Here is a 17,579-nt window from a genome sequence, read left to right as displayed (position 1 = left end):
ATTATAATATATTGTCAAGTTGATATTAATGTTAATAAAAAAATTAGTAATTGTTAATTAAATTCAAAACATTAATATAATATAATATAATATAATATACATATATTATATATTATATTATATAATAAACCATTGTCAACAGTAAATTATATGTTTAAAACTTTATATGAACGTTTTAGCTATTTGATCCTGATCAGTTGCAAATTGTATATAATTATTTATTAATTATTTTTTTGTTAAATTTTAAAATTTAAACTTAACTATTAATTTTATACAAAAATTGTTAACCAATGATTTAGATATCCTATACATCTGGAACTACTGGCCAACCAAAAGACAAACTAATGACATCCAAACATATGGTAAGCGCCGGCATATCGGCAAAAAAATAAAATATAATTATAATAAAATTTATGCTAAAAATAGCTTCCCTCTATATTCCTACTAAAAAATATAAATTTTTAAAATATTAAAATATAATTATTTTAAAATTTATGTTAAAATTTTAGTTTTTTTACTTTTAAAATAAAATAAAGTATATATATTTTATCTTTTATAAAGAGCTAAAAAATAAAATTAATTTTCTTTATTTTTCTGGAAAATTGGTGGGAATTTATTAGGGAACCTTTTTTCCCTTATAGAGAGTCCCGAACTATACATATGTAATATTTATTTAATATAATATTTAGTATTTTTAAAGTATATTTTTCGTTAATTAGAAAATAAATAATTATTTATGTTTAAATATAAAAACAATTAAGTTTTTATTGTTTTATTAAATATATTACGATATTATTTAGTGTAAAAATGTTAAATAGATGTAATTAGGTATTTTTGTCTATTTATTTTGTATACAAAAGCTAGAAATTTATATAAAAACTAATTTAATATTTATTTATTTTTGTTTAATACAAAATTTTACAAAGATGAACAAAAAATTTCGGCGCCTTAAACCGTAATTAATTAAAAATAATATAAGGGGCCCTCTAATTTTTTGGCTTTAAGCCAGGGGGTAAGATCCAAAATTTCTCGATCTCAGGGAGGGGGTAAGAGGTTTTACCCCTTACCCCTTTAGAAACCCTGGTTTTATTATATTTTTATCTAGTGAATAATATAAATATATTGATATAAAAATAGGTTTTTTTAATTTGTTTTTATTATTTTAAGATTATATTTTTATAGTTATGATTATTATCTATTAATATTTGTGCGTATGTTTGATATTTTTAGTAAATTGTAGTAAATTATTTTTAGCAAAAAATCTAACAAAAATCTTTATATTAACAGATTTGATGTTTTTAAAAAAGGAAATTAATTGCTATATTTGTTGATTACATTTATTGCATTTATTAAAATTAATTTACTATTAGATTACCGATTATAATGATTGCACTACAAAAATGATTTAATACAGTATTATTTATATACACAATAATAATAACTATACTTTAATACAGTAATAATATTTTATTCAATCTGTAATTTATTGTTTATTTTGACGCATAAATAAGTGATTGATTTTTGCAGTTATTTATAGAGTTATATATTTATAGAAAAATAAGTAAAGTATTGTTATTATTATACGAATTGTGAGATAGACTACTCATTACAGTAATTATTTTATCACACATATCATACTTTTTTATATAATAATAATAATAATACTGTATATACCATTGAATATACAAATATACTGTAGAGTATAATCTTATTTTGTTGTCAATAATGAATACTATAACTCCACTGAATATATTGACTCAATTTGTTAGAAATCATATCAAAATTTATTATAATATTATATTCAAACAAACTTTGAAAAAGATTTTGTTTTCTGAAATCTATAGGAGTGTTGTTACTATTGGAGTTAGAAAATTACTAATAATATGTATAGAATATGTCTGATAAATATAGACAATAAAAAATTTTGTAATACATATGTGAATTATTATAATATTTATTTGGTATAATTTACGCTATAAAAGTTTGTTTATGGGCAATGTTTTGTAGCATTCTCAACTGTATAATATAATACTAGTTTCTATTAAAACATCTATTTTAATAATAATTCAAAATATAAATCATATGTCATCATTAGTTATCTTATTTGAATATTTGAATAATACATATTTATTATGAGATAAAATATAAAATAAAATTATATAATTAAATTTTGTTACAAATATTCCATATAAAACATACACAAAAATATAATATTATTTCATTTGTCTAATTGTTTAGTAATGTAGAAAATACTATAGAAAATACTGAATATTTCTCATTTATAAAACAAAAACATTGACTTTTTATTTTCTTATAAATTATTTGAATACATATTTTATATACAATTATAAATAATAAAAACATTTATTTGTTAAAATTAATTATAATAATTATATTATAATTATTGCATAATGCAGTGATTACTCTACATAATAATAATTACTATAATTATAAATTAATTAATAAATTAAACTATTGTAGGAAAAAAATTAAATCTCATAACTATTGAATTAGTTAAACAAATAATTTTAATTATTTCTTATTTAAAAAAATAACTAATATTTTTTCTATAAGATTGATTCGTGTCTAAAAAAAACTGGAAACTAGTCGACGCCAAACAATATCAAAACGATGACCATATTTAGGAGTCCAACCCATTATTTATATGTTTATAATAAGTGATATATGAATAATATATGAATAATTTTAATATAAGTAAAAAAATTAATTAATAATTTTTTTATCAAAACATTTACACTAAAAACATAATCTAATTTCGTATCGTAAAAATATTGATATCATTAACTTTAAACTTTAATAACTTTTTTATTTTTTAACTTAAATAAACAAATTTGATATCAAATAATAGAGTAATAAATCACAATTAAATTGATATACTAGATGGTCAAAACAATGGTTTAAATAACAAAATATATCAAGGTAAAGTTATAGGTGTTAATAATTTAGGTACAAAAATTATTTTCGTGTTTTTAAAACGCGCGTGATTTCAGACACATTGTTGGGACCAATTGATTCCAATGCATTGTTATTAATTTGAATACACGTAAATAAACAGTAAATGCAGTGATTATCATAAAAATGGTTAAAATACAAGAATTTTCAGATGCAATTCGCCAACAAATGTATGATATGAGAGTCAGCACCGGAAAGTCATACGCAAAAATAGCGGAACTGTTTACAACAACTGATAATACTGTCCGATCAATTGTAAAGAAAGTCGAAAAGTACGGGACAGTTAGAAATCTCGCAAGAAGTGGTCGAAAAAGATGTACCAGTGCTAAACAGGACAGGATATTGAGTCGAATTGTGGCAAAAAATAAGAAGTTGACCACCGATGAGATTAAGGAAGAGTTGGCCGCCAGAAACATTTTGTGTCACAGAAACACTATTAGACACCGGATTCAAGAAATGGGTTATTACAGTGGTATTGCGCGAAGACGTCCAATGATAAGCCTAACAAATCAGAGAAAACGATTAGACTTTGCACGAAAGTACATCCGGATGCCTATGTCATACTGGAGGAAGGTCTTGTGGTCAGATGAGTCAAAATTTGAGATTATTAGTACTAAACGTCGCCAACGAGTGTTTAAAAAGAGAGGCGAAAGCATTAATCCTGATAATATATGTCCAACTGTGAAGCACTCGAAATCAGTTATGGTATGGGGGTGTATGACAGGCCAGGGAGTTGGCCATTTGGTCGAAATTCCATCAACTATGGACCGCTACATTTACGTTAACAATATTTTGACCCCACATTTGCTTCAGAGTGCCAGAGATCTACAAATAAGCGATGATTTTTTATTTCAAGCGGACAACGACCCAAAGCACACATCAAAATTGGCAAAGAAATGGTTGTCTGACAATCAAATTGAGACACTTGAGTGGCCGCCACAGAGCCCTGACCTCAATATTATTGAACATCTATGGGATGAATTGGACAGACGTGTGCCAAAGAGCGAAAGAAAAAGTTTTTCTGCGTTTAAAGAGTCGTTATTTAATGTCTGGAAAAATATACCTGAAGAAGTCACAGAAAAGCTGATCCAAAGTGTTCCAAGAAGATTGCAGGCTGTGATTGATGCCAACGGAGGCAATACTCGATATTAATATTGTTTTTACTAAATTAATAGCTTTATTTTGTTAATAATATTTAAAGTTTTGATTTCACGAAAATACTTTTTGTACATAACTTTTTTTACCATTTCTTACTTCTTATGCTTTTTTATAGATAATATGATAATTAATGCAATTTTATTTATTGACTTATAAACTTTGAAAAGTGTTCTTTCATTTGATATCAAATTTGTTTATTTAAGTTAAAAAATAAAAAAGTTATTAAAGTTCAAAGTTAATGATATCAATATTTTTGCGATACGAAATTAAATTATGTTTGTAGTGTATATCAAAAAAAAATATTTTTTTAAAAATAATTAAATACAATCAAATTTTAAAATTTTCCTAATTATGAAAAAATAACGACTTATTTTTTAGAATATATATATACTGTATATATAAGTTAGTATTATTTGAAATTTTAGTCACTTTTATTTTGTATAATTTTTTCCCAAACATTTATATCACCTCTTTATTGGCTAAATCGGATGATTACACAGTTATCAGAACTTTCAATAAATATAACGATCCAAACATCTTATAAATAATTAAGAAATAAAAACATTTTTAAAAGCTAACTATAAGTAAAAATAAAAATATTCATATGTTATTTAATATTACATAACACACACATAATGTAATTTAAAATAATTACTTTACTACAGACTACTTACTAATTACTCAATTACTGACTTTCATATATTTCTGTTATATTTTTAAAATAGTTATTATTATAGTTATGTTAGATAAGAAAGACCTTCAAATTATTTTAATTTTTTTATCACTTAATATTGTTGTGGTTTAGGAATTAGATGATTGAATGGCTAAATAAACGAAAAAAAAATTATATAGAATTTGTTTTTATTATAATAAAATATGCATCAATTTATAGTTAACTAAAAATATAATAATTTAAATTGGTAATCAAAATTCTAAAAATAAAATTATTAAAAAAATACAGTATAAATAAGCAATAAGTTTTTAAAAGTAAGTAATAAGGTTATAAACTTTACAAGGTTATATCATAATATTATATATATGTATAATATAAGCAAAAATTTCGATACTATATAAGTAATGTGGTTTATAATTTTACCCAGTATAAAATATCTATAGATATTTTGCAATGTATAAAAAAATTTTACAAAAATTACTCACAAAAAATAATTATTCAATACTTAGATAAATTGTTTGAATACAGTAATCAGAATATAAATTTTGTTTAATAAAATTAAAAACATATATATCAACAATAATTTTTAAAAAATATGTCTAAAACATTGAACGATCAGATAGTGATCAGTGGTATGAGTGGACGATTCCCACAATCCGACACTATTGATGAGTTTGCCGAAAACCTATACAATGGCACTGATATGATAAGTGATGACAACCCGCGTTGGCCTAAAGGTATATATATTTAGTATATTAGACATGTTTTTTGAAAATAACTGTCTAATAAAAGAGAAAAATCTAAACTCATGTTTCGGTTTTTTGTAGGACTGTATGATATGAACTCACGAATGGGTAAACTGAAAACTTACGACAGGTTTGACATAACTTTTTTCGGTTTAATGGAAAAAATGTGTCACGAAATTGATCCGCAATCTCGTCTACTATTAGAGGTAACCTACGAAGCCATCATCGATGCAGGTATTGTTTTTGGGGCTATTATCGTAATTATGTCTAATTGTTTAAATTTTTGGCTAAATAGTGTTTTTTATATTATTGTTTATATATATATATATATATACAGTATATACTATATTTAGTACATAATAAATATGAATATAATAAGTTGAGAGCATTAGTATTTAATATAATAATAAAAAATAATAATTAATTAATTTTTGACTTCTATATTAATGACTTATAGAAAAAAATAGATTCGAATAAATATATTTTTGGAAAAAAATTATCAACTTTTATTAAGTACTATAAAAATTATTGACAAATAATTATATCCATTCATTATATAGGAATAAATCCCGATTCACTTCGCGGTACGCGAACCGGTGTTTACATAGGAGTTGCCAGTTATGCGGCCAGTGATGGATATGCAGAGGAACTACAACCGGATATTATTACACAAAAGGATTCAGTGTTTTTGCAAAATACAGGGAATATGAAGTCAATGTTCGCCAATCGGGTGTCTTTTGTATTTGATTTTAAAGGTCCATCAATGATAGTGGACACGGCGTGTTCGTCCAGTTTAACGGCATTTAACTTAGCAATCAATGATCTCAGATTAGGTATGTTTTCAATAATGTTATTATTATTAATATCACATAAAATATATAATAGAATTTTATATATACATTATTTTAGGTAATGTGGACTATGCTATCGTTGGCGGTACACACATGACATTTGATCCGTACGTACTCCAAATGGCACAGGAATCGGGTATTTGTTCGCCAACTGGACGCTCATCAGTAATGGACGAATACGCCGATGGTATGGTCAAAGCAGATACTGTTGTGGCGCTTCTGCTTCAACGTGGACCCGGTGCTCGACGAGTGTACGCTAGTGTACTGACTTCGAGAGTCAATTGCGACGGCCGCAAGACTATCGGTATGTTTCATCCGTCGAGTGAAGACCAATACAAATTAATGGTAATGGCCTACACTGAGGCCAATATAGATCCATTGAAATTGACATATTTTGAGGGACACTTGACTGGAACTAAAGTAAGTGATTAGCAAAATAAGGTGTTTTATGTGTGAAGTATGTGACTGTATTATAGGCTGGCGATCCCGAAGAAATTCGTTCAATTTTTAGGGCTTACTGTGAAAAGCCAGACCGTCGACAGCCATTATTAGTGGGCAGTTTGAAAAGCAATATGGGTCACGCTGAGGGAGGTTCCGGTTTGGCCTCACTTATCAAAGTGTTGTTAGCTTTTGAAAATGAATGTATTCCTCGTAATATTAATTTAAACAAATTAAGACATGAACTTAGACTATACTGTCCACCAATTAGTCCAGTGACTAGCAATATGCCATACAAACCGGGTATAGTTTTTAAAACATAAATAACTATTATATATTAAATCTCAAAACTAATTTTTGATTTTGTTGAAGGAATGGCCGCTATTAACAACTTTGGTTTGGGTGGAGTTAATGCACACTTATTGGTTGAACCCAACTATAAAATTAGATCCATTAGTGATGACGATTGTCTGAGTATAACCGATACTATACCGAGAATAGTCAATATTTGCGGCCGAACTGAGGACTCGGTCAAACATATTATGGATTTTATTGAACAAAATCCTAAAAAAATCACTAAAGATTTTTTGGCACTTTTGGGTGAAATTATGAAATACTCGCCTAATGTAAACTCATCCGGCTTTCCCTATAGAGGTAATGTAATGTTGTAATTGCTGACAATTTCAAATAAATATTTTTTTTTAATATATAAATAAATCTTTTTATCTATTATATTTCTAAGGCTCACTTATGATAAAAAAATTGAGAGAAAACAGTAATGACATTAAATACAGTTATAAGAGAAACATTGGTAGATATGTCAACAAAACACGCAAATCTTTGTGGATTGTGTTTCCCGGTTTGGGCGACGAATGGCCAGCAATGGCAAAGGCATTGATGTCTATACAAGTGTTTGCCGACAAAGTGGATGAATGCCATCAAATACTATCAGAAAACTTTAATATTGACTTGAAATGGTTGCTCCTATCGGACGATCCTCAAACAGTGTCGACAATGACCAATAAGTTTTGCTCGAAGACATCCATAGAAATTGCATTGTTTGAGTTAATTAAATCATTAGACATTACACCAGACGGCATAATTGGCCACTCGTTCGGCGAGATTGCCAGTGCCTATGCGGACGGCTGTCTAACAACTCGAGAGGCTATGGCTGTGGCCTACTATAGGGGAGTCATAACTGCAAGTGATAGACTCATACCTAAGGGTCTAATGGTTTTCGCTGCTGTTTCCAAATCGGAAGCTCAAAAGCTTTGTTCGGATGGCGTGTATGTGGTTTGCAATAATGCTAAAGATGTTATCATATTATCAGGTTTAGTATGTTTGTAGAGTACATACAGTATATGTTGAAAATTAAATCAATTTATAGGTCCCGTCAAAGAAATGCATGAAACCATAGATAAACTGGTAAATAGAGAAGTGATTGTAAGACAATTGAAAACCAATGACATTCCCTATCACAGCAAATATTTGCAATCATCGGCACAGCCTATGATTGATGCAATAAAAAAATATCTACCTGAGCCGAAAATTAGATCAAATAAATGGTTGTCCACATCGTTGTTGACCGAACCTCATGATGATGTGCTCAAGTATGCATCGGCCGAGTATTTTGTATATAATTTGTTAAATCCGGTCGAGTTTTACGAACGATTAAAACAAATACCTACCGATGCTGTTGTACTGGAGCTCAGTCCACATCCTATATTCAACAAAATTATTGCCGAAACATTGGTTAACTCAACATATATATCGTTGCTTAAGAATGACACGGAGGACAACAACTTAGACCGGTTTCTGACAGGTGTCAGCAAATTATATGAACTGGGATTCAATCCGTCCATTGAAATACTCTATCCGAAAGTCGAGTGGCCAGTAGCCCGACAAACGCCATCAATAGCATCGCTACACCGTTGGGATCATAGCGAGCAATTCAAGCGACGTCTATATCCACTGACAAACTGTCGTTTGACGGCTTCCGATATGAATGTGACGGTTGATATTAATAGCAAAGACTGGGAATTTTTAGCCGATCACTGTATCGACGGTAACATTATATTTCCGGCCACCAATTATTTAATGCTCGCGTGGCGCCATTTGGCTGCCAGTGTCGGGAAATTGTGGATTACCGTTCCCGTTGTGTTTGAAAACATACAGTTTCGTCGGGCAACGTTGATATCAGCTAATAGACCATCTCATCTAAAAGTCAGATATTTTGCCAACAATGGTATGTAATGAAATCTATGTTAACTAAATTTATTTACTAAAAAACTATTATCAAGGTGATTTTGTTATATTGGAAGACGACAATATTGCAGTAGTAGGTAAAATGTCGTCACCACCTAATAATACGGAGTTCCTTATGTGTCAGCATATGATTGCCGAAAAAAACAATCATAAAGTGATTGCAACCGATGAATATCTACTGGAAAGGGATGACATACGTAAGGAATTGCGTGTCAATGGCTACGACTTCGGATCACATTTTCGCCGATTGAAATCAATTCGTACGAAAAATTTCCGAAATTTTCTGGCCATTAACGAATGGGACGGCAATTTTGTCACATTCTTAGATTCGATGCTACAGTCAATGCTTTTATCGGCACCGATACGTCAAATGATGGTACCTGTTATGGTTAGATCAGTCAAAATTGATCCGACAGTATTTTTTGATCAATTGAAACGATATCGTCAATCGGATTCACCACCAAATAAACTAATTAATCCTACAGATGATGAACAACAAAATAAATTTAATCTAAATCATGTAGACATTGATATTACTGCTACCGATATACTCGCTGAACGATTTCATAAATATCAGGCTGAAGTTCCCATCTATTATAATCGTGACATACCGGTGCTGGTCACACATGGCATTGAAATCCACGAGATTTGTACTTCGGCTATACCGCGAAAATTGGACACTCAGTCAACGAAACTCGTGTTGGATTCATATGAATGGATGCCCAACACTGATGTTATGGCCATTGATGTCGACTATCGTAAAGAAATTCATAAATATATTGAGGCGAGTAATCATTAATTAAAATTATAAACTTTTATTTTATTATTACTATTATTATTATTACATTGTTATTACATTTATAATATTAATTAAGTATGACAAAAGTTTTGTTTTTACATAAATTAAATTTAATATTAAATGTAAGATTATATTATATTTATTTAAATATATAGGTTTGTAAATCATTGGCAGCTAAAGTAAAGCAAACAATATTTAATGATATGAAATGTAATTTCAATTATCAACTTTTTGAAGACAATGTAATAAATGAGTATAAATCAGCTAATAATAGTAAAAATTGTTATACAATTTTACACATTTTGGATCAATTGCTGACTATTGTTAAAGACTATAATAGTAATGACAATAGAAATATTGATACAATTAAAAACAATAATAAATTGATGACAATTGTTGCCGACATATGTAATAAACCCGAATTTGATATCAATTTCGATATCATTAACAATATTGACAATAATGAACGCCTATTGAGGACAATGATTGACATAATTAGTGAAAATATGATACCTGTCCACGAATTGAATGTCACTGAAATCAATTTAAAAAACTCCGGTAGTAGTTATTTGATGGATAAAATAATACCATTAATGGTTAACTTTAAAGTGATGCCCACTGATGTCAACTATCGGATTATTTTCAACAAATCAGGACAACAACCTAGAGTTCCACCACTAGATATTGGTTACAAATACAACATTCAGGAATGGGATGTCAATGAAAGTATAGTTTTGTTGTCAAATCATTTGATTATAATGAGAGACAACTGCCAGCTCTGGGATGACAGCAGTAGTATTGTCGGCTGTGTCGACAATTTTATACAAGATATGTACGACTCGATAGTCACAAACGGTTTTTTATTAGCCATATTTCGCTATAAGTTAACCGAACCCGAAGTGGCCATTAAATCATTGATTAATCCGAAAAACAAGTGCTTAACAGACAAATATTTGACGGACAGAATCGATACGTTCCATAAAATTGCAGTTAAACTTGGATTTCGGTTTATTTGCTCTAAGTTTGACACGATTGGCACACAGACTATACTTTTCCGTAAATCTACTGATACACCTACCGTTCCCATCAACGATAGTATAGTATGGATTGCTGGACAACAACAGTATAATCTATGGTTTGATACATTAAAAAACAAGTTAAACAATATATCGGATGGTAAAGTGGACACCATTTGGCTAATATCCAACAATAAGGACACGAATATAAACGGTTTATTAGGTTTTATAAATTGTCTGCGACTTGAGCCCAATGGACACTATTTTAAGTGTATTATTAATTATGAAAACAACAACAACATCATCAACGCTAATAACACAATTGATTTTACTGTTGAACCGTACGCTACAATATTAGCCAACAATATGGCCATAAATATTATACGCGACGGTAATATTGGTACATATAGATACATGAGACTACCGAAATATTTTGACACAGTTATCAGTAATAACTATTTTCTAAATTATGGCCAAAACAATGTTGCCGACATATCGGGTCTGACCTGGTATGACAGCAATCATATTTGGCATCCTAAGGAACGTTACGATTTTAATAACAATAAATACACAAATGTTTCGGTCAATGTTTATTGTTCGGGTCTTATTTTCAAGGATGTCATATTAGCTTCAGGTTTGTAATAAATATTTTAAAAAAACTAATATTTATTGATTGAAAATATCTGTAATTATCATTAGGTCGTATAACAGCTCCTATAGATATCCTGTACAGCAATAATACCAGTGATCTCGGCTGTGAATTTGCTGGCAGACGAGTGGACACTGGGGAACGTGTTATGGGAGTCGGTATGGGGTGTATTGCATCGGTTATTAATACTCAATCGAATTGGATTACAACAATACCCGATCACTGGTCAATGGAAGAGGCGGCCACTGTTGTGGCCAATTATTCAACACTATATTACGGTCTTATACTTAAGGGTAATCTACAAAAAGGTAAACAAATTGTTGTAAAATATCAATTATCGTATATTGATATGATATATTAAATAATGATTATATAAAACTATTTTTAGGCGAAAAAGTATTGATTCATTCGGGAACCGGTGGTATCGGACAGTCGGCTATTAATATATGTAGACACTATGATTGCGATATATATACCACTATTGGGACTGAAGAAAAACGACAGTTTCTTATTAAAGAATACGGATTATCTGATAATAAGATATTCAGTTCACGCGATACACTGTTTAAACTGAAAATACTTGAGTTGACTGAAGGAAAGGGAGTAGACATTTGTATTAACTCATTGACCGGCGATTTACTTGATGCCAGTTATCAGTGTATAGCAAATGGGGGCCGATTTTTGGAGTTAGGAAAAGTAGATATGATTCAAAATAAGCGCTTAGATATGTTTGACTTTTTACGTGATATCAGTTTTATTGGTGTGGCAATGGATATGGCTTTGACTAAGAAAGTGGATCTAATGCCCAAGTTTTTCCAATGGATGCATCAAAACTCTGGTTTCGATGGTTGTGTCAAACCTATAACAAAAACAGTGTTTACGCCTACCGAAGCCGTACAGGCATTTCGATATATGACAACTGGCAAACATATCGGCAAAATTGTAATTAAGTTTCGTAAGGAAGAAGATTATAGAGAACCGATAACTATAGTAAAACCCTCACCCGATATGTTGGTCATCAGGAAAACCTATTTCAATGCCGACAAGTGTTATATAATAACTGGTGGTTTGGGTGGCTATGGCTTAGAGCTTATACATTGGATGATTAAAAAGGGCGCTAAAAACTTTGTATTGACCTCCCGTTCCGGAATTAAAACAAATTATCAGAAATATGTTATCAATCGTTTATTATTGTTTGGACAACAGATACGGGCACTTAAAGTTAGTATAGTTGTGTCGACAGCAAATGGTAAGACTATTGATGGCAGTCGACAACTACTTTGTGAAGCGGAACAATTGGGTCCCATCGGCGGTGTCTTTCATTTGGCTCTTGAGCTCAATGATTGTCTGTTGAATAAATCAAAATCATTGGAAAAATATCGGTTGGCTATTGACACAAAGTATTTGTTGTTTGAGCACTTGGATCAACTGACCCGTGCGTTGACATATAAATTGGATTATTTTGTTGTATTTTCATCTCTCGCTTGCGGTAAGGGTAACGCCGGTCAAACCAACTACAGTTTGGGAAACTCTTTATGCGAACGTATTTGCGAACAACGAAACCGCGATGGTCTACATGGACTGGCCATACAGTACGGACCTATTGGCGATGTTGGCGCTGTCGTCAATATGGAAAGTTATGTCAAACATTTTGCAACTATGCAAATGCAACGAATCAACTCGTGTTGTCACGTATTGGACAAATTGCTTCAAACTAGACAACCAATTGTTACATCATATGTATGTTTAGAATAAATAAATTTTATTAATACTATTTTATTTATAATATTTATTACAAACTTCAGGTGATAAATACATATAATAAAAATTTGGTCACAAAAGGAGATCGTGTTATTGGTAAATTATGGCGCGCACTGGGCATAGATCCGGACACCACACCCGACAACATGAGTTTAGGAGAGATTGGTATGGAATCAATGTTTGTCATTGAAATGCAACATGAATTCCAAACCCGATACGGTAGTCAACTGAGTGTCCAACAAATCAAACGAATCACTGTTAAAATGTTGAAAGATTACGATACCGGCAATAATAATATCATCCGTCAGTATATGGATCAGTTGAAAGCATGTAAATCACATATACTATGCTATCGATTTCAATTACCTACCGATGCATGGGTTAGGCTCAACAATAACACTCAAGGAAAGCCAGTTTACTTAATGCCACCACCAGAATGTAATTTTGCCGCATTTGAACAATGGACTCATAAAGTTAACCGACCCGTTATTGGTCTCAATTGGACCCGACATATGTATCAACCGTCGTATACAATGAAAGTGGTTTTTGAATATTATATAAATTTGATGGAAAATTTAGAGCCTAACGGCAACTATGATGTTGTGGGCTATTTGGACGGCGCATACATCGCTACTCAGTTGGTTCGTAAAGGAAAAGCCGATAGAGCTTTGATTGTCGATATGTTTGACGAAAAGATGCAAAACAACAACAACAACAACGATATTCTAAATTTAATTATAGACTACTATTTTAATGACATACCTGAGTGTTATTATGATAAATTGCAAATTGATTTAAAAGCTATTGGCGATGATCTGAGTAAACAAATTCAGCGATTGGTTTACGAACTAAAAGAGTTGGCCGGTCGGCAATTGGTCATTACCGATGCCGAACAAATACTCACCATTTTTCACAAACGACTGGACATGTTGTTGACCTACTTGAAGGACAAGAGCAAAAAGTTTGGCACCAATTTAGATGAACGAGTAGACAAAATGTGGGCCAAAACTACTGGGAAAGTAGTGTTTCTCAGTTCAAACACAGACGACAGTGAAACTAATTTGTCTACAAATGATGGACACAAAAGTTTTATCGGTGACATGTATTTGTTGCCAAATTCAAGTGTTAGTTGATATTTATGTATTAATAGTAAAAATATTATATAGAATATTTTTATTACTGTAGATATTATTATATATTACATTAATTTTTATTTTTATTATTTTAGAAATTGATTACCGAATTACCGATTTTGGATACTATGGATAACACTGTCACTAAGTCTAACATTAATAATATTATAAAGCATAAGATTATTAAAATACTTAATACATAATTTTATATATTCAACACATTTTAGAGAGAGAGAGAGAGAGGGAGAGAGAGAGAGAGAGAGAGAGAGAGAGAGAGAGAAGGGATCTGTTGTCACGACAAAAATAAAAAATATACATAAAAACAACAAATTGCTTAAATACGTACTCCACTATATAAAATAAACTAAATTTAAATGAAAATAGTACTTTATTATGCTAAAAAATAATTTAATTAAAACTATAATATATTAAATAGAAAATAACAATATATAAAGTAAAATAAAACTAATAATACATATTAAAAATTTATAATTTATACAATCAAAAATACTTTTTTAGTGCCAATTCCTAATTTTTAACTATAAATTACAACATAAATATTTTTGTTAATAAATTATATTATTTAATAATATGTAATTGTTTTTTTTACCTAATTATATATTTGCTATTGTCATATATCAATATAAATGTATATTTTAAGCATTACTGTAGACTTAAAAACATACAATACTTATTTTTAAATAATTATTTATATTTTCATTATATACTAAATTAAACAAAAACTAAACATTAGTTGATAAAATTTAGTAATTATTAATATTTTAATATCAATAATTGTTATTAATAAAAAATCTAAATAAAACTCTAGTATATATTGATATTATAAATATATATATATTGATTGTATTAATTTTTATATAAATGTTATTTTTTTTATAAATTACTTATTTTTAATAGTTTACAAAATTTAAGTTGATTTAATTTTGATTGACATCTAAAAACTTTGTAGTTTTTTGTATTATAAAAATTACTATTAGAAAATTAAAATTAATATAGTTATTGATAAAAAATATATTTAATTATGCAGTGTTAACTATTTTTTAAAAGTTGATTAATTTTATTAGTTAATATCAATAAATAATTATCTATTTTTTAAGTTGGTTTTTTTGTATACCTTTTGCAATAAATATTTTATTTACTTGTTTTATAAGTTATATAAAGTGGCTTTATATAAATTTTTACATATTTTAATATATTTTAAATGTATATGTTTTATATAAAATTATAATTTTTGAAATAATATAACATTAACAATTGTAAATATACTATTATAACCAATTAATACTAAACAACGATAAAATAGTTGTAAATGTTTCAATAGTGACCAACCATTATATTGAATATTACGTATAATATTGGTACCCAAAGCCATCGGTAAAATATTTGTTATAAAAGTTAGATAACCGGGTAATGACTCAATCGGCCAAATACCTGACGATATTAACATCTGAGTAAAAATTATAGACCAAATAAATAGCTAGAAAACAATCAAATAAAATATAAAAATTTTAATTTTAATAATTTTTCTAAAACAAAAATAAATAAATATTTTTTGATTTACAATTTATAATGTATTTTTTTAAAACTTACAATTATTATTAAAATATTATTGAAGAATAGCTGAATTGTTGTGCCAATTGTCATACCATGAATACCATTGATTAGTAAAATAATAAAAATATCCAGATATGTGCCATAAAGTGGATAATTTAATATATTGAATACAAAAACAATGTATACTAACGATTGTAGTGAAATGTGGATAAAACTAATTATAATATTTGTTATAAATATATCCATAGGCCTAACACCGGCTATCATATAACGATCCAAATATCCTAACCGACGTTCAATGACTGTATTCATAACATTATTAACAAATAATGCATTCATTAGTTGGCTTTGAGAGGCCAATAGTGCGGGTATAAAATAATTACTGAATTTTCTAATTGAATAATTATTTTTATATGATATATCAATAGGCAGATTGTAAGCCCTGGGATTATGGCCTATATTTTGACTAAAATTTTCTATCATTTCAGTGAATGTTTGATATAAATAATATTGACTATAATATATAGAAATTGGATCAGTCATATCAGCAAACAAACTGATTAACGATACGTTTGTCGACATATCATAATCATTCATAATTATAGTGCCATTTATTAATAGACCTTCAAGTGTATCACTGAAACCATCATTTATTATAATTGATAGATAATTTTTCCCCGAAACTACTGAATTGTAGGCCAAATTTGTTGAGTTGTAATAAGTTTTATAAAAATATCTATTATTTAATAATTGGATAAATTGTTTTGAAATGGTATTATTATAATAATAATAATTATTATTATCATCAGTGATAAAATCGTTGTTAACTATAGAAACAGGTATGTCATGTGGTTCATTGAATGCTATATGTACGGGATATATAATAGTAAATGATAGTAAATAATAGCACAGGTATGGCCAGGGACAGCGTCTAATTTCAATAAAGTTTCGCAATACTAGTGCTTTTACACAATTAAATTGAATTTTTTTGGTTTTAACAAAATTTTGATCAATTTCTACATAATTATTATTATCATTACAGCTATTGTTGTCACTAGTTGATGGCTCAACTATATTAATATTGTTTTCATTATCATTTATATCAATATTTTTAGCCATAGATTTTTGACATAACTTGTAATAGACATCATCCAGTGTTGAACATCGATAAGTTTCTATCAGATTATTAGGCGATTGATTTGCCAGACAATAGCCATTATATATAAAAGCCACTGAATCTGCACGTCTGGCCTCTTCAGTGTAATGAGTCGTTATTATAACTGTTGTGTCTTATAATTAAAAAAAATCAAACAAAAAATATACTACTCATAAATAATACTGTAATTCACATTTTTTAATACAAAACTTTAACAAATATAATTAATTTTTCAAAAAAAAGTAAAAAAAAGTAAGATTAACTTTTTCTAATAAATCTAAGTTTTGCTAAAATATTTTAATAATAAATTTCATTTGATTTAAGTTGTAATTATTAAAAAAAACTAAACATGATAATTTTATACAAATTTAAAAAAACGTTTTTAT

At 28.6% G+C, this 17,579-nt stretch overlaps 2 protein-coding genes across 2 annotated transcripts; both read left to right on the top strand.

The window, feature by feature from the left end:
- The first annotated feature begins 5,399 nt into the window (after positions 1 to 5,399).
- LOC128958285 (fatty acid synthase-like) lies at positions 5,400 to 7,510 on the top strand. The gene is made up of 6 exons (XM_054304101.1): positions 5,400 to 5,541; positions 5,632 to 5,784; positions 6,111 to 6,383; positions 6,460 to 6,821; positions 6,878 to 7,142; positions 7,212 to 7,510. The coding sequence occupies exons 1-6, from the start codon at positions 5,400 to 5,402 to the stop codon at positions 7,508 to 7,510; spliced, it is 1,494 nt and encodes a 497-aa protein (XP_054160076.1).
- A 211-nt stretch (positions 7,511 to 7,721) lies between these two features.
- LOC128958284 (fatty acid synthase-like) lies at positions 7,722 to 14,462 on the top strand. The gene is made up of 8 exons (XM_054304100.1): positions 7,722 to 8,169; positions 8,227 to 9,084; positions 9,140 to 9,862; positions 10,234 to 11,553; positions 11,619 to 11,876; positions 11,957 to 12,696; positions 12,775 to 13,308; positions 13,374 to 14,462. Exons 1-8 carry the CDS (start codon positions 7,722 to 7,724, stop codon positions 14,460 to 14,462), a joined length of 5,970 nt encoding a protein of 1,989 aa, XP_054160075.1.
- Positions 14,463 to 17,579: the final 3,117 nt, after the last annotated feature.

Source organism: Oppia nitens, unplaced genomic scaffold (assembly GCF_028296485.1).
Source record: "Oppia nitens isolate AA-2021 unplaced genomic scaffold, nextdenovo-longstitch-racon4-pilon3 scaffold3_pilon_pilon_pilon, whole genome shotgun sequence".
NCBI classification, from domain to species: Eukaryota; Metazoa; Arthropoda; class Arachnida; order Sarcoptiformes; family Oppiidae; genus Oppia; species Oppia nitens.
This window is presented reverse-complemented; position numbering and strand designations above follow the sequence as displayed.